The sequence below is a fragment of the Planococcus citri genome, chromosome 5 (genome assembly GCF_950023065.1).
Source record: "Planococcus citri chromosome 5, ihPlaCitr1.1, whole genome shotgun sequence".
NCBI classification, from domain to species: domain Eukaryota; kingdom Metazoa; phylum Arthropoda; class Insecta; order Hemiptera; family Pseudococcidae; genus Planococcus; species Planococcus citri.
Genome location: NC_088681.1, coordinates 57976163 through 57996606, shown reverse-complemented (window position 1 = coordinate 57996606; position 20444 = coordinate 57976163). Strand labels below are relative to the sequence as shown.

At 34.7% G+C, this 20444-nt stretch overlaps 2 protein-coding genes across 4 annotated transcripts; both read left to right on the top strand.

Annotated features, from left to right (window-relative positions):
• The first annotated feature begins 289 nt into the window (after positions 1–289).
• Positions 290–3097, top strand: Cdk8 (cyclin-dependent kinase 8). The gene is made up of 11 exons (XM_065368347.1): positions 290–561; positions 732–807; positions 884–994; positions 1068–1208; positions 1287–1476; positions 1553–1667; positions 1738–1836; positions 1932–2004; positions 2089–2186; positions 2261–2360; positions 2437–3097. Exons 1-11 carry the CDS (start codon positions 434–436, stop codon positions 2713–2715), a joined length of 1410 nt encoding a protein of 469 aa, XP_065224419.1. The 5' UTR covers positions 290–433; the 3' UTR covers positions 2716–3097.
• A 476-nt stretch (positions 3098–3573) lies between these two features.
• Positions 3574–20003, top strand: LOC135848444 (uncharacterized). 3 transcript variants are annotated; one of them, XM_065368343.1, is made up of 13 exons: positions 3574–3882; positions 3964–4148; positions 4478–7735; positions 8306–9319; positions 9439–9756; positions 9844–9963; positions 12982–13082; positions 13163–13300; positions 13392–13505; positions 13608–13784; positions 13872–14164; positions 14250–14337; positions 18813–20003. In XM_065368343.1, exons 2-12 carry the CDS (start codon positions 4043–4045, stop codon positions 14323–14325), a joined length of 5715 nt encoding a protein of 1904 aa, XP_065224415.1. In that variant the 5' UTR covers positions 3574–3882; positions 3964–4042; the 3' UTR covers positions 14326–14337; positions 18813–20003. The 3 variants fall into 3 exon arrangements, with proteins under 3 accessions (XP_065224415.1, XP_065224416.1, XP_065224417.1); XM_065368344.1 differs by lacking the exon at positions 18813–20003 and adding an exon at positions 17967–18790; XM_065368345.1 differs by lacking the exons at positions 14250–14337; positions 18813–20003 and having other exon boundaries at positions 13851–14008.
• Positions 20004–20444: the final 441 nt, after the last annotated feature.

The window sequence follows — 20444 nt, the reverse complement described above, 5'->3', positions numbered from 1 at the left end:
TTTCACCGAAAGTGAAATAAAAAGATTGAACTAGATCGAAGATTGAAAAACAATCACAATTTTTCGAATTTTTTCGCAAACTAGGGAAATAATATCTATGTAATCTAATTAATATTGTTATTAAATATTAATTAATCATTTAAAAAAATTAATACTTCCGGATTACGGTGAAAAAAGAATATTTTTCTTGTTCGGCAGTTTATCGTGTCGTCTCATGTTCATCTTCCACGAATCAAAATATAATTATCAAAGTCGCCCTTATCAAAAACCCAATTTTCAACTTTTTTTTCCGGAAAACGTAAACAAACGCTGAAATCTTTTTTCGTTCAAGTTTTTTCGGACAAAATCTTGCAAAATTGTGAAAAATTGAAAAGAAATTGTTCGAAATATGTTATATGATTTTATACTTCGATAGATGAGAACCTAGCTAATCATGGATTACGAATTTAAATTGAAAACATCGAACGAAAGAACCAAAGTTGAGGATTTGTTCGATTATGAGGGCTGCAAAGTTGGCAGAGGAACTTACGGTCATGTATACAAAGCTCGAAGAAAAGATGGGTAAGCTTTACATATTTTGCTTCTCTTTGCATCGTAACATCACCTCGCCTCCATCTCGAACGTAATGATTTCCCTTAAGAAGTTGTGTTATTCTCACCGAAACACTTGGTTTCTTCTAACACGTAGAAATTTGCTCTTATAACTAATTCTGTCTACGATTCATGTTACAGCAACGATACCAAAGATTATGCTCTTAAACAGATCGAAGGAACCGGATTATCAATGTCTGCTTGCCGTGAGATAGCTGTAAGTTGAGTGGACCGAATCCTTCAACTTGCATTTGAAATATGGTATGATTTTAATACAAACACTTCTGTTGCAGTTGCTCCGAGAATTGAAACATCCTAACGTTATCAACTTGATTCGAGTTTTCTTATCTCATAATGATAGAAAAGTATGGTTACTTTTTGATTACGCCGAGCACGATTTATGGGTAATTATTTACTCTTATCTATTGAATTCGTTACTCGTTCGAGCTTGCAGTTACATTATCGTTTATTTTCCAGCACATAATCAAATACCACCGAACTGCTAAAGCTAACAAGAAGCCAGTAATGGTTCCTAAAGGTATGGTTAAATCACTACTCTATCAGATTCTCGATGGAATTCATTATCTACACTCGAACTGGGTACTTCATCGTGATTTGGTACGTATTCAGTTCAATTCCCTGAACTGTATATCGAGTCGAGTAAACATTATTGAGAGACTTTTTTCCCCCGCACAGAAACCAGCCAATATTTTAGTCATGGGCGAAGGACCGGAAAAAGGACGAGTGAAAATAGCTGATATGGGTTTCGCTAGATTGTTCAATGCTCCGTTGAAGCCGTTAGCTGATTTAGATCCCGTTGTCGTCACGTTCTGGTATCGGGCTCCAGAGCTGTTACTTGGTGCTAGACATTACACAAAAGCTATTGGTAAAAGAGACCCCACATCGACGGTGTTATTTTACAATCGATATCTAGCATTTTATAACTTGCGCTGATTTTCCAGACATTTGGGCTATCGGATGTATTTTCGCCGAATTATTGACATCAGAACCGATTTTCCATTGTCGTCAGGAAGATATCAAGACGAGTAATCCTTATCACCATGATCAACTGGACCGGTAAAATGATCAACAAGTTGAGCAACATCGCGTTTCTTCATCAGTTCCTAATCCAGTTTTTATTTTGCAGAATTTTCAGTGTGATGGGATTCCCGCAAGAAAAAGACTGGGAAGATATTAAGAAAATGCCCGAACATAAAACTCTAATGAATGATTTTAAACGTTCCACGTACGTCATACTTTTTCAATGATGGACTTCGTTCGTTTACTTGTGATTAATTTCATCGTTGTAATTATGTATTAATCGTTCGTTCGACTTTTCAGGTATGCTACAGCCTCACTAGCTAAATACATGGAGAAACATAGAGTCAAACCGGACAGCAAAGCATTCCATTTGGTAAATTACAACGACGAGTTTATTCTCTCGTAACGAGAAAATACTGTTCCTTTGAACGCTTATGTTGTAACGAATTTCTTACAGCTTTCGAAATTGCTATCGATGGATCCAAATAAACGTATTACTTCGGAACAAGCGATGCAGGATTATTATTTCCAAGAAGAACCGTTACCTACTACGGAGTAATTATTTGCATTATTTTTCTTTACCCTCGATTCTCAGAGACGTGTCAGTAACTTATTTTTGTTGTTTTTAGTGTATTCGCTGGCTGTCCTATTCCATATCCCAAACGAGAGTTTCTAACTGACGACGATCAAGAAGATAAATCTGAAACAAATAAACGGCAAACAAACAACGTGAGTATATTTTCCGACTAAAATTCAACTTCCAGCTATTGAAAATTGATCATTTTTTCAAAATATTTCTCCACAGGGAGCGCAAGGTCAGTCAGACCAAGGCAGCCATAATCATCAACATGGCCCTAATGCCAAACGTGTCCGATTAAGTGGGCCACCGCACCAGAGCGTCAACCCTGGTACGGTGATGTCGGTCCAGCAACAGCAGCAGCAGCAGCATCAACAACAGCAACAGCAAACTCATCAGCAGCAAGTTCAACAACAAGAATTCCATCACGTTTCTCAACATCAGCAAAATTTAATGTATGGGTCGGGTGTTTCTAATCAACAAGGCAATTTTAATCAGCGATATTGAACTAGCGTCCGATCGTCTCTCTGTTGCCTACCTCTATATCAAGACTGTTTGAATTTCAAAAACATTTTTAATCTATTCGTATAAATATTTAAAGTACCGACGTACACGTATTATAATTAATTATACATTGTTTTTAATCGATTTTTATTATGTAGCGAAGTTTATTTTATGCAACAGCTCGATGAGTGTTGAGTTGCTGTGTAGAGTAGATTCGTTCGGTTGTATTATGATTATGTTCCATTTTATTGAATACGACTCGCGTTTTATTATTATTATTATTATTGCAATTAAGATTATTATTACGTATTTATTCTGTTTGTTCTTTTGACCTACTGTTTATTATTTTGAAACGATTAATAAAATTTTATGCATTGTGTTGAAACTGATTATTATTTGATTTGTTTAGAAAGTGATTCTGAGGGATTGTGAACGATTATTAGGTTTGAAAGATGAGTTCGAGCTCATCGTATCAGTTGGTTTGGTTTCTGCCCCAAAGTTTGGCTCCTTTAAGCCTTATCGAAGAATTTTTAAATATTAATATATAGTACGAAATCAAGGAAGCTCATTAGTGAATCAGGCATCAGAATTGAAAAAAAAAACTCATATACATCTTCGTTTCTTCGAGCAGGTTTTTTAGTATTTTGTACGAACCATTCATCGAAATAGAACTCAGAAATACAATCCAAGAGTATGAAATAGATGAATAAAAGTTCAACTTTGCAGCTTTCTGATCTTCAAAAAACTTTCATTTCAAATTTACCGCCAGGTCAAGAAATCCAACATGGCAGTCGTTCTTTTCTTGATTTCACGTTCCATTCGTTCATGCATTTCCCCACCACTATTTGCCTCTTTTGGCGCTCTCCTCTCGTCTCACGTGTCATCGTCGGTGATCTATGTGTGAAAAATTTCAAGCTTATGTTCATTATTTTCGATGTTAAATTTCATATTTATCGCGAACTCATTGTTCTATCGTTTAGAGTGTATCTCTAATCACCTTACGTGTTAATTTTGTAGTGGATTTCTCGAATCATTAGTGCCATTCTTCAGCGCAGGTGTAAGTACAACTCCTGCAATACTACGAATACTTGTTATCGTTTTGGCTGTTTCAAAATGACCGTTTAAACGATGAAAATTCATCAATGAGATCCTTCAAGTAATAATTTTCAAGTAAGATGATCATTTAATACGATTTTCGTGATAATATACACGTTTAAGGGCTACGTTCATCGTGTGTCTTTACTGTTACAGATACTGACAATCTACGTAACATCTGAGTAACCTTATCGGTGTGATTATTTAGCCAGCGGCGTTTATAAATACTTTCAAAATGGATAACGAGAAAAAAATAATGATGGATACCATACGAGATATGTTTAATGGAACATTCGATGAAGATATTTTAGAATCTGTACTGGAGCAGCGTGGTTGGGATAGTAAGAATCATGTTATATTATTCTGTAGGATTTGATTTTAATGGCACACGATTCGAAGTTTGAGAATCACTAAACAGTGTAATCAGAAGTATCTAAATGTAGTATCGAGTTCATTATTCCATTTCTTTCGACGTTGTTTACATTTTGCTGCCATTTTAGAATTTTTATTCGTAATTTTCGAACACTGATTTAACTAAATTTACATCGATACACTTTATTTTCACTTCGAAAGGATCGTAATTTATCATCAGTTCTTATTTTAATAAATATATTAAGACGATTTACGTTCGTTGAAAACTAATTCATCGTACAATTTTATTCCTTTACAGCTGATCGAGCACTGGACGATTTGATGGTTATGGCTCAAGGATGCACTTTCGAAATACCAGTCGATGATTTCATAGAAACTGATCCTCATTCTCAACCGAAGGATAGACCATCTACCAACTCTGTATCCGATTACATTACTCAAAATGGCGGTGGTGGCATTAGCGACGAAAAGGAGGAAAGTGAAAATGAAATAATCGTAGTCGACGAGGAAGAATTTTGTCTGACAGGTGATTCGGAATCGGATGATGCGAAATCAGCGACACTAAAACCGCTCAATACTGATCAACCTTCGTCTTCCAAGCCATCTTACGCTAACGTGGCTCAAAAAAATCCACCCGTTTATTCCCAAATATCGCAAATCAAACCACCGGCTATTCTATATCAAGGGTATACTTCGTTCGATCGAATCAAACGTACTCGAGATTCGATCGAACGAGTCAAACTGTTCGTTCGCGAAAAATCCAAAATAATGATTATTTTACGAGGTTGCGCCGGTAGTGGAAAAAGCTCTCTGGCTAAAAAGATACTAACTTGTTGCGGTTTAGAGTCTAAAAATCCATACTGGTATATTCATTCGACCGATAATTATTTCCATCTTAATAATATGGGTACTTATCAACACGATTCGACTAAACTGGGTAATGCTCATTCGTGGAATCAGAAAAACGTCTTGTACGTTATTCACGAAGGTCTCACTCCGGTCATTATCGATAACACTAATACGAAAATCTGGGAGATGGAAGCGTACGCTAGGATGGCTGTCTGCGCTGGTTACGAAATCGAGGTTATCGAACCAGATACTCCTTGGGCTTTTCAAATAGCCAAGTTGATGCAAAAGTGTATCCATCAGATTTCCGTCGAAAGCATGAGAATGATGCTAGCTCGGTACGATTATAACGTTAGTCCGTCCTTGTTACTGAAATCGTTTCATTTAGAATACAGCCCCGATAATACTCCCCCTCAAACCGGAACTACCGAGTTAACAAACCCGTCATTAGTATCGTTATTCGAAGATTTATACAATACAATCCACGTCTTCCCGAAACAACTAAAGAAACTGCGCAAACAACAACGCCCTAGTCGTAAAGCCCGAAGGAAGCAACGCGAATTAGAAGACCAACAACTCGACGAGCTTGTCCAGTCAATTGAAAACTGCGGCCAACAAAACGATGGCGAAGATTCGACTCAAGATGAAAATGATATAGATCTAGATAACGAAATACTCCAATCATTCGCCAAAAGGAATCTGGCCCTTGGTGCCAACGAAACTACATCAGACTCGGATAAAACCTACGACGACGAGTCGGGCGAATCGGTCATCTCCGGAGTCGATGATGAATCGCCCGATCACTCGGGCGATGAATCAGATGACGCTGAGAACGATAGCGACGAATCGGATTCATCCGATGAATCAGATTCGTCAGCCGAAGCGACCGAAAATGATATGGACGAAAGCGAAACCGTACCTGTTGATCATACAGACGAAGAACCCGAACCTGAACAGAAAAACCAACAGATTGAGTCGAACAAAAGTGATATGAAATGCGTCAATTCGATCATCGACAGTTTTAAAAACCCTGCCAATTTAGACGAAAATGAACTCAGCGTTGAAATTAATCCCTCTAACAAAAATAAATTCTCTAATCGTCTCTACGACATGTTATCCCAAACTACCCCCAGGCTAAAATGTTTCGAGAATTTTCACGATGATTTGATCGATGATCTAGAAGGAGATCATATCGCCGATGTTAGCGATCCTGCTCTTATACAAAATGTTACTAAACTTATCGACGAAGATTCAGATTCCAAAACTGAACCGGTTCAGGACTCGGTGGACTCGGTTTGGAAACAAATCTCTATTTCTGATTCACTTCCTTGTACATCGATCGTAGCAAATATCCTGAATAACGCTTTGAAACCGTTAGAAAAATCTATTTGCTCCGATAACACTCTCAATGAATTAGCTACAGTTACAGATATACCCAGGTTGATTACTCCAGACGAAGAGCCAATCCCATCAATCACGAAAGAAACCTCTCCCAATGACCTAGACGATCGTCTTTCTACGGTTTCAAATATAATCGATAGTAATAGAACTTCAGTCGAATCATTTCACGATGCTGAAGAATCCCTCAATAGTAGTTTCGCGTCACCCGAGGTCACCGTAATATACAACGAACCGGAGAAAAAATTCAACGAAACAAAATCCAATAAGAGTTTGAAAAATATAAACGCAGCAGCTGCATCTTGTGCGGAAGATGATCGAAACTCGTTACTAAACGAAGCTAGAAAACTGACCGGTAGCGTCGAATCGGATACTTCGCTATCGTATCGGAATAATTTGAACGATGGCGACGATTCGGTCGCTGAGAATTACACCGATCAAGTAATCAGTAGCAGTAAATTTAAACCAATCGGGGACGAGGTTTCTTCGTCCAATGTAATGCTTAGAAACGTAATTGAAAACGATCTATGGGGTAATAGTTTCGAAGATAACGCGAATACAGTTGGTACCGATGGTAACAGATGTCCTTCGGAGAACTCCGATGAAAACTCAGACTACGGAAGTAACTCCAGTTCATCGGACGAGCTCAAGTTTACCGATATTCACAACAGTGCAAATCGGTTCGTAAATAACGATATTAGAGACGCTGTAACCGGTGAGAAAAAGAAACAAAACGTTAACGTTGCGATAAAGAATAAAAATACAATTGTAACCGTAGCCTCTGAAGAAGATAACGAGGCTGGCCATCCTACATGGAGTGTTGATTCGACCGTTGAATTGAATACCCTGAAGGAACGAATCCTGGTGAATAGTTTAGATAAAGTGTTCGGGCAAAAGTCATCACCTTCTGCGGCCGAAGACCAAGACACAGAAGAGGGTGAACTGAGACCAGTGAACTTGTCTCGCAAGTCTTCGTCGACTGGAGCCACGTTCCAATTGATAGAGAATAAACTGAACGAGGTATCTGATAAAAATATTGAACGTGATCAGGACGAGGCTGCGACCGTACCTCCTCGCGATGAACAGAATGCCGAGAGTAGTAGCAAGTTTTGGAGTCAGTGGATGAAGGGTGATAGTTGGGATGCGAAAGAATCCAGTGAATCGAAAGATCCAAGCAAGAGTACTGAAGCTAAAGCTCCTCGTCCCAAAAACGCATCGGCTGATAGTCCGAGCAAACAGAAGAATACAGATATTTCGCATAGTATTAGATTAGTCAACGATATCAAGAATGCAGACAAAAATAAAATACTAGGTAAGATATCAGAAATGATCAATATTATTCAGAATTCCAGAATCTCACTAGGGAGGTATCCAAAATCGTTCAAATATTTTTGAACAAAAAATTTGTCAAAATTTTCAAACAAAAAATTTGTCAAAATTTTCAAACAAAAAATTTGTCAAAATTTTCAAACAAAAAATTTGTCAAAATTTTCAAGCAAAAAATTTGTCAACAAAAAATTTGTCAAAATTTTCGTTTTTTTTGTAAAAAATTCTTGTCTCAATTTTTTTTTCAAAAATTGCTTGAAAATTTTGGATTTTTTTTCAAAAATTCTCAAAACAAGTTCTTCTATCTTTAAAATTGTTAAAATATTTTTTTTTGCTAGAAATTGCAAAGAATTCTTATTTTTATGTCAAAAATATAATTTTCTGAAAGTTTTGTTTTTTGCCAAAAATACCAAAAATTACTGGAAATGGTCGTTTTTTGCTAAACTAAAAATTGTTGTATTTTTTTCTATAAATTGCCTTTCATCATTTTTTTTTTTTTTTATAAAAACAAAAATTAAAACTAATCTCAATTTTCTACTTTAATTTCTGTTCCCAGGTCAAAAACTAAAAACCACCAATTTCGAGCCGCTCATGAACGATTACTTCAAATACCGAAGCTACCCGAACTCCGAAGACTCAATGTTCGGCTTACCGGTAGCTTACGACGGTAAATTCAAAAACATCCTGCACGATTCGCCCAAAGAAACTTCACCCTACTACGGTATCAACACACTGCCGAAGAAACTCAACGAAGAAAATTCCGATCCTGAAGACCGAATTAAACCATCCGGTTCATGGAGCTTATCAGACGACTCATCCGATAACGATTCCACTCGTGACGCTTTCAAACGTGACTCAACTTCTAAACTAGACTCAGACTCCGAACAACCCAAACCAATCCGTCGAACACCAGGCAAACGACCCGAAGAAAAACCTTCGGTATTCGTTGACGAACTGGTTCGCAGATGGAAGAATATAGCCGTGGAAGAGACACCGCCAGACTACGATAAAATTCTAAAATGGAGTCCGGTCAACGACGTAGTCGATATAGTCGACTGGAACATGGAAGATAACAAGTTACCGGTCAAAATAAGCAATTGCACGAAACCGCAACGTCCCTCCAGTGGTCAATCCAAGGTGAATTATTTCCTACCCGAAGACATACTTAATGCTAAACGTGATAGTTTCACCAATACCGGAACTGACAATTTCACCGAAGAGGATCAGTGCAGAGTGGCTCGTTGCAGAGAAATCAATGGTAATCGAGATGTCCTTGAAATACCTTCAAACGATTTGAATACGAACTGCGAAAAAAGCACCATGACCGAAGGCAGCTGTTATACTGTTAAAGTTAAACCCATCAGGGAAGATTTATCAAACATGTTCCCCGAAGAGATGGCTGATACTATACTAGACTTGTACGAAAAATGTAACGGAAATATGGATTGGATTATCGAGATTCTAATGGAAGATGGATACTCGCCGAGTGATGACCAGCTCGAGTATTTGAGTTCGTTGCAGAATGTCGTCAATTACGATGTTTCTATTGACTTCGTTGCCAGAGATAAAGGTACGCTGACTAATTATTTTTTTTTACAATGCTCACTCTCTTTTCATTTGCTCGATTATGTGTGTTATTTCGTAAATTTCCTAAACAACTTAATCTCCTCACGTTGAATTCATTTTCAGATAAACCCGCTAACGAAAAGAAGAAAAACAAATCGAACGGCAACGGTGGCAAAAACAATCGTCGCAATAATAATCATTTGGATGAAAGTTTAACCGAGTCGCCTAAAAAAATCAAAAAGAAGAAAACTGATTCCAGAGACGCAAACAAACCACCTTCAAAATTCGACTTCGAAGAATATTACACCAACGAATCGCCATTTAACGTTGAACCAACCGATGAAGATGTTAGCGAAGGAAGCGTCGATTTATTCTTGGATGCGACCATGGTGCAGCAGTTGATTGGATTTTTTGGAAACCCAACCGTGTATAGTTTGAATGGTGAGTTGCAGAATAAGTTATGAAATAATTGTAGAGTAATCATTCGCATTTGTGATGTTTTTTTTTTGTCTTTTTGATTGGTTACAGATTGCCAACCAGTTATCAAATTACCTATTTCGTTGGCTCGTCAGATTCACGCCTCTTTATTCGAAAGTGTCATCGATCAAGCAGAAAAAAATGAATTTTTAATCAACCAATTAGCAGAAGGTGAGCTTGTTTATTTTCAATGAGACTTACAAGCTTTTAAAAATGCATCAAAAGTTTGTAGTAAACTCTAATTTTTTCAAATTTTTATGCAGTCTTTCCATATTGAGCCTTTTTTGGTCTAATGATTCGAAATTTAGTGTAGACGTGGAGTAAGCGAAGATTCTCCACAAAATGCCCCACATTTCTCATGATTTTTCACACCTTTTTTAATCCTGAAAATCAATTATAAAATGCTGAATATCTGGTAAAAAGTCTAATTTTCAAAAATTGGGCAAAATAACTGCATTCAGGGGAGGTTTAGCTCTCCGAATACGAATCTAAGATTTACAAGTCGACTTTTCGAGTTGAAAATAAATTTTTTCAAAATTCAATTTTTGGACTAAATTTTTTAAAATTCGAGTTCAGCTCAATTGACGTAGAAAACTGAAATTTGGGAGTCGTTTGGCAATAAAAATGAGTTGATATTTGTATTTATCGCCTTCAAAAACCTACAAAACGATGTCACACGATTTTTTCAATTTTTTGGGATTTTTTTTGGGGGGAGCAGTAGGTGCGTTGAAGGGATCAAATAATAAAAATGAGTTGAAATTCGTATTCAGCGTCTTCGAAAACCTAGGAAACGATATGTCACACGATATTTGAAATTTGTTTGCATGTTGACCAAAATTTTGGGGCTTCATCCCCCCTAGGATTTTTTTTACAAATTTGAACTTTTGACATTTTTGGCAATTTTTTTGAAAGTACTTCCAAAATCCAGAAAGCATACATTTATGTGTGATTTTTACTACTGTGGACTTCGTGTAATGCGATTCGCAAACCGGGGGGGGGGGGGGCGGGCAAGAGTCCCGAAATTTTGATCAGTTGGTAAAATAATGTCAAATATCGTGTGACATATCGTTTCCTAGGTTTTCAAGAACGCTGAATACGAATATCGACTCATTTTTTTGATTTGACCTCTACAGCGCCCCCACTGAGCCCCTCTAGTGACCCTATTGACCCCCAATTTCCCGCAAAAATTAAAAATCGTGTGACATGTGGTGTATTAGGTTTTTGGGGTCGCTGAATACAAATATCAACTCATTTTTTGGATTTGACCCCTCCAGCGCTCTTATTGGCTCCCAAATTTCCTGAAAATTGAGAAAATCGTGAAACATGTGGTTTATTAGGTTTCTGGGAATGCTGAATACAAATATCAACTCATTTTTCCCTCCGTATTTCACTGCTTATCTGAGGCTTCTTGCGAATCACCAATTTTACTTGCAATTTCAGTTGGTTCAGAACCGTTCTGGAGCATCTAGTGGATTTTCGGATTCACCAGTTTTCGAAAAATTCCTGTAAACGGTGTGAAAATGAAATTCAGCGCTGAAAAACTCAGATTTACGATCTTAGTGACCCTTTTCGATACCCTTTCGATCGATTTAGTCACATATTTTCAAAATATTTTTGTCAGGTTCAAATCCAAAATTTTCTCCAAGGATTATTTTTGAAAAAAATTGAAAAATTATGGTTCGTGAGCACTTTAACAATGAAGCTGAAATTTAGCGTGTACTCATTTTTTGACCTCCTGGTTCGATTTTTGATGGTTTCAAACCGTTCTGAAACCTCCAAGAAATTTTGATTTTTCCATTTTTTTTTCAAAAAATGATCACTGTAGAAAATTTTGGATTTACAAGTAAATGGCACAAAAATATTTTAAGAATATGTGCCCAAAGCAATCGAATGGGTCACAAAAATAGTATAGCTGAGTTTATAAGTGCCGAATTATTTCATTTTTACGCCTTTCACAGCGTGTTTTCAAAACTGGAGAATCCGGAAAACCGCTGAAAGCTCCAGAATGGTTCGAAACCATCATCAATCGACTCGGGAGGTCGAAAATAAGGTACAAACCAAATTTCAGCTTTCTCGGTCAATTTGGTAAAATTTTGATTCTTCTTTCATTTTTGGTCCAAATTTGAAAATTTAAAAAATTCGCCAAAAATCGAAAAATGAATTTCAGCTCTTGAAACTTTGGCTTGTGGTGTATTTTGGAGTCATCTTTGTACAGTTAATTTTTGTGCTGGGTAAGAATAAGACTTTACACTTACAAGGGAGGCTTCATCTTTCGAAAAGTGTTGAAATTTGGTACAAAGATGGGGAAAATATTCAAAAACATTTTTGCAAAAATTAAATTTTTCAACAGCTCATGGGTCATTTTCAAAATTTTAAAATCGTTTTTAAACGCCAAAAAAAGCCACAAAAATGTGAGATTTTTTTTTGAAGGGCATTTATCCTGGCACCATTATTTACTTTTCGGACAAATTTTGTTCGAGCTGATCGAGAAATGCCCAAAATTAACCTTGAAGTTTAAAAATCCTATTTTTTCGATCGACCTTGAAACATAAACTCACCCCCCACCCCACTTCTGGAAGACAGTAGGATTGTGGCGATAGACTTTAAAATTACCTTTCATGATCACAAATAAAAAGCTGCTGAAAAATGTGAAAAAATCAATCTAGTCCGTTTAATCTTAGTTGCTATAATATAACCTTTTGGAATACGAGTTAGAACAGTAGGTAGCCTAGGTACTGTAATCCCCCCCCTCCCCGGTCCTCTCCTTTGCCGACAATTTTTTGAAAAAATGTTTTCAAAAAAATAAAATGAACTACATAATTTGGAAATTTTAGAAATTTTGAAACATGATCATTTTTCATAATTAGCTCATTTTTCGAAAATGATGCATGAATATTGAATTATCTCGAAAATATTTCCCATTCATCGTTTTAGATTATATTATTTTTAAATTGCATTTTATTTTTTATTTTTATTTAATTTTTCCAACGTCATACTATTTTCTGATCTTTTTCTTAGATCCATAAATCGTCAAATTTGTATAAACGTCAAACGAAAACAAAAAAAATCCGGAATTTTTAATAAAATGTCATTTGTTTCTTTATTGTAGAAAAATGATACGAACACTTTTACGAAATACCCGAAAATTTTAATCAAGTACTTATTCTCCGCTGTATTTATGTTTACCAGATGAATTAATCACAGAAGATCCTCAGAATATAGAAGATTCGTCAAAAGTTACAGAAAACGATATGATGGAGGTGGAAAATTCACTCTTTGACGTTATCAACGTAAGTCAACAGATCATTCGTTCAACGTTTTTCGTTAATTGAATTAAAAATTCAACTAAATCAATTATTAATTTTTTCAGAGCGATGTAGCAAAATCGTCCAATAATGAAGATTCCTTCGCCTCGAAATTATCGTTAGATTTATTACTAAAATCATTCCCAACCGTCGATCCAGCTTTCGTTCATACGACTTTTAAAGCAAATAATTTCAATTATTACGTAAGTGGCAAATATTCGCATTTTTATTTTCAACCTGAGAATTTTTTTTCGATTCAATCATAATTCATTTCTGCTCTTTTTTTTGGTACAGGATACGAAAAAAGTCCTGAGTCAAATGTCGCCCGAAGTCGCAACCAATTTAACATTCAATTTGAACGACAAAGCGCGTCTAGTCGATCGAATTAAAACCAACAACGACGTACCGGTAAATGATTTGACGAAAAATCAACTCTCGCAAAATATATCGCGTATATGTATTAAAACAACTCGAGTTAACGCAAACCTTTCAACTTGTCAAATTTTCCAGCTATTTGAACCCGCCACCGCAACCACTTCGTTAGCCCGCAACGAAATACTCGAACAGGTGAACAGCTACCGAGACGATGCCGCCTTCAATTACGAACAATGGCAAAAATTCAACGAACAGCTGAAAACCGCTCTTCAACGCAAACGCTACGGTGTCGCTCCTTATTACCGAGAATTAGTGAGTAATTCGCTCAGCTCGACGTGTACGCCGCGCGATATTGAACGGCCGAAAATACTTATGTAGAATTCGTTTTTTCGTATGTAGATGAGCGCGTTTAAGCAAAAATACGAAGATGCCAACGCCAACGCCGCCGCCGTACTTATTAACTCGTGTTGTAAGGACAACTCCAACGTTATCGATTTACATTTCTTCAAAGTTACCGAAGCATTGAGAGCATTGGATATATTCTTGGATCATCATATTGCCCGTTTATCCAATACCGGTCGAGCGAAAACAACGCTATATATTATCACCGGTAGAGGAGCTGGAAATTTCGGCGGAGTTTCCCTGCTGCAGCCTCCTATCAAGAGTAGACTCAAAAAGAGAAATATCGAATTGTGAGTTGACTTTGTTCATTTTATTGTGATTCGATATTCAAATTTCAATCGGAATAATGATGATTTTTTTTTTACTATCTTTCAGTGAGGTTCAGCCTTACAATACTGGATTAGTAGTCGCGGTAGTACGAAAAAGTTCGCCTCTGACTAACGATTTGTGATATATACTGAATGTAAGTACTTGCCTTATTTTAATTTGCCATTTTATTTACTCAGGATCCTTATTAACGAACCCTGAGGTTTCAATCGAACGAGAATTGGATTTTTGGCAAGAGCTGTAGGACTCTAGAATCTGAATTTATGGAAATTCGAATCAATTTTTCAATATTATGAGTTTCTGAATTTAAAAATACTTTATGATAAGTCAGCTAATTTTTTTGGAATGATATTTTTGAAGTTTGAATTCTACAAAATTTGCTTCCTGCTTTCGAACGTCTGTCTCATGTGTATTTTCGATGTTCGTAAGTGAGCCTACAGAAAAGTTGTTGATTTCGCCAGAACAAGTAAAACATTTTACTCAAGCTGCTAAAAATTGATTGAATAATCTTTTGATAATTGATCTGAAGCGTTTGATACTGGAGTGAGTCATTTTCCACCTTTTTTCAAAATTTGATAAAGCCTGGCAAAAATTTATGGCCAAATGACCGTAACAGAAATAGAAACAATTTCAAATTTTTGGGTCCATATTTCTTCTTCCTACCGGTTAAAATTTTCAATTTTTTCATTTATTTTTTTTCCTAGTTTAGGTGGTCTCTTGATGTCTTGAGCACTTGCATATCATCGGTTTTAGACTTAAAAAAAAAAATCAAAGCACATTTGGGCCAAGTTCAGGGGTTCTCAAAAAATCAGTTTTTTTTTCTCTTGAACATTCAATTACCTGAATTGAAAAAATTGACAATTTTTCTTCAACACATAGAAATTTTTTAAATTCTTCAAACTTTAAGCTTCTGTTGAAATAAGAGTTGAACATGAACCTAAAAATTTTGAAATTTTGTTGGGGTCACTCGGCTATAATTTTTTTCAAGCTCCATATATTCAACTTCAAAAAAAAAAAAAAATAAAATATAATAAATTGGAAAAAGCCGCCCCCCCCTCCTCCAAGACTATTTTGACTCTTTTTTTAATTTTTTGTTTTTAAATTATTGGATTAGTTGTTCATTAAATTAAAAAATTAAAAAAATCAGTTTTTGGAAAAATCTGCGAAGTACTTTTTATTATTTTGGTCATGTGAATCATGCATAAAAAAATTTTTGGAGAGAGGAGGCGTTAGATCAATTTTTGAAATCATTTTACGTTCAATTAAACCTGAAAAAAGGAAGGAGAAAAATGATGATCCATTGTGTGTGGGGTTGAATTTTTGAGTTGAAAAGCTACTGAATTCATTCCTGATATCAGTTTGATATTATTTTGTATCAACACGTTGAAGAAGCTGAGGGGAGAAGGGAGACAAAAACTGAAATATTTTGGTTTATGAAAGTCTTGAGTCCATTTTTGATACCATTTTGAAAGACTGAGTGGTGGAGGAGAGGTGCAAAGCTTGGAATTTTCAGATTTTTTGTGTTTGATTTAAAATATTAGATTAAAGAATATGCTGAATAAATCAAAAGTAGAATTCTTCGTGGTATCAAAATTTGGGTTTCTAAAGGTAATGAATTCATTTTTGGTATCATTTTGTGCCGAAATTTTAAAAAAGTTGATAGGAGGAGGGCAACACTTGAAATTTAAAAATTCATTGTGCTTGACTGCTTGAGATCAAAGTTCCAGTTTATAAGAGTGCTAAATTTATTTTTGATATCATTTAGAAAATGCTGAGTGAAGAAGTGCAAAACTTGAAAGCTTCAGATTTCTCCTATTTTGAGTTTGGTATCAAATTTTTGATTCAAAAATCTGTCTAATTAAGTTTTGATATCATTTTTAGTCAGAAATACCTACCTACATAGAATCAATATGGCATCAAAATTTGAGTTTTTGAAAGTGCTGAATTCATTTTTGATATCATTTTGTGTCCAAATTCCAAATAGACTGAAGAGGAGGAGGAGGAGGAGGAGGAGGACAACGATTGGAATTTTCAGATTCAATTCATTATGTTTTTGTATCAAATTTTTGGTTCACAAAAGTGCTGAATCTATTTTTTGATATCAATTTGAGGTGTAACTGCTGAGAAAATATCAAAATACTTGAAATAAGAAACCGAGTGAAAAAAAGGATCAGAACTCAAAATCTTCAGACTTGCAAATATAATTGTATCAAATATTATTTAAATCACAAAAATGCTGCGTTTTTTTTTTTTTTTTGAGAAGTAGGTATCATTTTTAATTAAAATTTGATGATGGGCTGAAAGGAAGAGAGGGACAAAACTCATTTCAATTCTGTTTGGAATTTGAATTTTCAGTTTACAAAAAGGTGAGGAATTTATATATTTTGAGTCGAAACTCGAATTATTCTGAGTGATTGTGATATCAAAATTTGACTTTGTGAAGGTTCTGAATTCATTTTTGTCGAAACTCTGAAAGAGCCTGATGGTAAATGGGGCAAAACTCAGAATTGTCAGATATGTAGGTATCGTGTTTTGGTGTCACATTTTTGATTTTTTACAAAAACGCTGAGTCCATTTTTGATATAATTCTGAGTGGAAACTGAAGAGAGGATGAGGAAAGAAGGAGGAAATGCAAAAATTTGAAATTTATTGTGTGTGGTATCAAAATTAGAATTTATGAAAATTATGAATCCAATTTCGAATTTGATATTATTTTGAGTCATCACCAGAAAGAGACTGAGGAAAGGGATGACAAAATTCAAAATCTTCAGATTTAATTTATTGTGTTTGATACCAAATTTTGAATTCATTTTCTGGTATTATTTCAACTTTCAAGTCAAACACACGATTCTGTGTGGTATCAAAATTTGAGTTTGTGAAGATACTGAATTCATTTTTGATGTACTAAATTTTGAGTCAAAATTTGAGAAGGGCTGAGGGATGGAATATAACGAAATTTACAATTTTCTGATTTGTTGCCATCAAATTTTCATTTCATAAATGTGTTGAATTCATTTTTGATGTAATTTTGAGTTTAAACTTGAGAGGGACCGAACTGAGGGATGGAGCATAGTAAAATTCAGAATTTTCAGATCTATTGTGTTTGGTATCAAATTTTTGATTTACAGAGGTACTGATACTGAATCCATCTGAGATAATTATTATTTTCAGTCAAAAATTGCGAAGGACTGATGGATGAAAAAAAACAAAGGTCAAAATTTCAGGGTTTGTTACGTTTGGAATCAAGTTTTTAGTTCATAGATTTGCTGAGTACAGTTTTGATATCATTTTAAATCAAAACTTGAGACGAGACGAGCTGAGGGAAAGAGAACAACAATATTCAAAATTTCCAGTTCGCCATTGTGCATAGTGTCAGATTTTTGATTTACAGAGAAGCTGAATTCATTTTCGATATCATTCTGAGCTAAAACTAGAAAAGAGTTGACGAGAGGAGGGGAAGAGAACTCAAAATCTTCGGATTCATTGTGTTGAGTATTAGAATATGGATATTGTGGGTTTTCGAAGTGGCATGAATCCAATTTTTTGGCATCATTTTTGCTCGAAACTTGAAATGAGACGAGGAGAGGGAAAAAACTTGACTAAATTCCTGTACCTGTCACTATTTTTTTTTTCAACAAAAAATTGAATTAGTAAATTATGGTGAATTTACAATTTTTTCAAATTTATAGACCCTTTTAAACCTCTTCTTTAACTTATCTTTAGGTTCAAAAATACTCATATCAGTCAATATTTGCATTGTTCTAGATATTTTGAGTTCTGAATTGGCACAATCAACCTGGTGGTAATTTATGGAAAAACACGTTTCGATATTCAGAAAACAGAATGTTCCTCAAAAAATTGTCCTCTTCGTGATTCAAAATTTATCAGAAGCTACAAAATTTATTCGACTTGTATTTTTATTTTGTTTTTTTGTTTTTTTTTGCGTTGACCGTATGTTTTACAAAATTGAATTTTTATTGTTGTTTTGTAAATCTTTTGTGAAACTCTGTTCAAAAAACATATCCATGTCAAAAGAAGAGCTCATGAGCTTCGTATTAAATATACAATTATTTTTTGAGCTACAACTTCCACAATCTCATTTTTTTATCAAAAAAAAAAAAAAAAAAAAAAAAAGTATAAAGTTGGAGTAATTTTAAATGATTGTAATCGTGAGCTATTTTTATTGCTCAAGTTGGGATTACTTAATTCGTATTGGGAAATTTTGAAAATTCTGGAAAAATTGAAACGTTGCTCGAGACTTTGAAATATACTTAAGTGAAAAATGTGAACTTTGGTTGAGATGATAAAGGGTCAGTGCTGCAATGAAATAATTTTTTTAGCTATTTTGAGAACTGAGTTCTTATTTTTAGAAATTTTTCTAGTCTCAGGTTCTTAAAAAAATCCAAATTTCGTTCCAATATTTTGCATGCTTACAATTAGAATTTTTCCTCATTAATAATACTCTCCTTTTTGGTGGAATTTCTTCGCAATAAAAAATATTCAAGTTCGTCCGTTTCCTCAATATTGAAAATAAAAATCAAAAAAATACTAATAATATACCTTTACTTACTTACATGAAAATTATTAACCCAAGATTTTATATTATTACAGATTCTCTCTTGCTCGTTCACGAATTTATCCTTGTCCTATGATCTAGCAAATATTATTATACTTACCCGTTGTGACCTGATATCGTTGAAGTGGATTAGTTCTTATTATTTTTATGTGTTTTTATTATTATAGTATTTATTTTTACGTTGAACTTTGTACCCTACGAGTACAACGTTCTAGAAGGTCATTTATTTTTACGCCCTTTTGCCCCCTTTTTTTTTCTTTTTGGTAATTTATCGAGCGCCTTAAATAACATGTAGGATACATTATCCAAGACTTGGATTTAGTGATTCTAGTCGTGATAAGGTCGTGTTTAGAAATATGTTTCACATAAACTAAACATATTATTTTACTTTGATTTCTGAGAATCATTGATCATTTTTAAAGTCATCGAAGATGATCGTCTTAATATTTTCGACTAATAACTGACATTGTTTAAAATTATTTTCATTTCAACTTGATTTCAAGACTGAATAGAAATATTTTATAATTCGATATGATCGGGTTCGATTCACGTTCAGTGAGGGATTTGAAAAACTGCCTCGAACGTGTTCGATTTTTTTAAACGAAAAATTCTGATAAAAGAATTATTCTTTAATTTTTTTTCATACATATTAATTGTAAATCGAATCGATTTTTTGTGATCTTCTCGTGATCATTCAAGGCTGTTTCTCGACACTTTTTTTGCCTCTACGTTGAATTTTGAAGTGCGGAGTCGCACGCGGACGTATGTAATTTTAATTCTATTTATTATTAATCGTCCCAAGACTGATTTTTATTTGATTCGAAGGATTTTTATTAATCTGATTGGTTGATATTCGTTTTGTTTTTTTTTTCATTTTCGAGCATCCTCTTAGCCTTAATTATAATATTTTCTAACCGCAGGTTTTTTTTTCTTGTTCTATGACTAAGGGTTTTGTTTGTATTTTTCCCCCCTAAAGTTCACTGTTTTTTTCTATCGTACTGATCTCGATCGGTGTACGATTCTGTTTCTTTATTTTATTATTTTCGATAAGGTTGATGTACCATTTAATACATTTATGTAACCGTCGTTGGATCTTTTAATACTTATTAAGTTTAATTTTTAAGTAATCATGTTGAAGTTTCTTTTTTATCCTAAATGTCTACTTTCGTTGATTTATCTTTTTAAGTTGTAGACGTACCATTAAAAGTTTTATTTTTCGAGGTTAATTTCATTTGCATTTTTATTCGCGAGGTGTTAATATTAATTTATATTTTTTCTTCGGTCAATTTCGTTTAATTTTTTAACCGATTTTCGCCCCCAAAATAAACGGCCGAGTTGGGTTTTGGAAAAAGCAACGGTTTAATAAATCACTCGCAACAAGCAAAACTACCTACCCTTATTTCGTAATCTTTTCATAATGTCCGAAATGAACTGTCATTTAATTTATGGCAACTCTGTGCAAAATCTACGTCGTGTTTCCGGCATGATTTATTTCACCTTAGTTATTTCATAAGCTGGTCGAATTCGCACAAACGACCATCGTCAAATGAACCGTTATTCCGCATCCAAACAGGGTGAAGAGGTTCAAAAATGTAAAGAAGGGAGTTCTCGACGTGAGGGTGGTTTGTATTTCTTGGTTTTTGCAAGTTTTTATATTTTGACGAAAA

Bases quoted from the DNA above. Each gene is read 5' to 3' on its own strand.
- Cdk8 (XM_065368347.1), top strand. From the start codon at position 434: ATGGATTACGAATTTAAATTGAAAACATCGAACGAAAGAACCAAAGTT. The intron at 1,209-1,286 runs GTACGTATTCAG...TCCCCCGCACAG, and splicing joins GGGTACTTCATCGTGATTTG to AAACCAGCCAATATTTTAGT. The intron at 1,668-1,737 runs GTAAAATGATCA...TTTATTTTGCAG, and splicing joins CACCATGATCAACTGGACCG to AATTTTCAGTGTGATGGGAT.
- LOC135848444 (XM_065368343.1), top strand. From the start codon at position 4,043: ATGGATAACGAGAAAAAAATAATGATGGATACCATACGAGATATGTTT. The intron at 7,736-8,305 runs GTAAGATATCAG...TTCTGTTCCCAG, and splicing joins AGACAAAAATAAAATACTAG to GTCAAAAACTAAAAACCACC. The intron at 13,301-13,391 runs GTAAGTGGCAAA...TTTTTGGTACAG, and splicing joins CAAATAATTTCAATTATTAC to GATACGAAAAAAGTCCTGAG.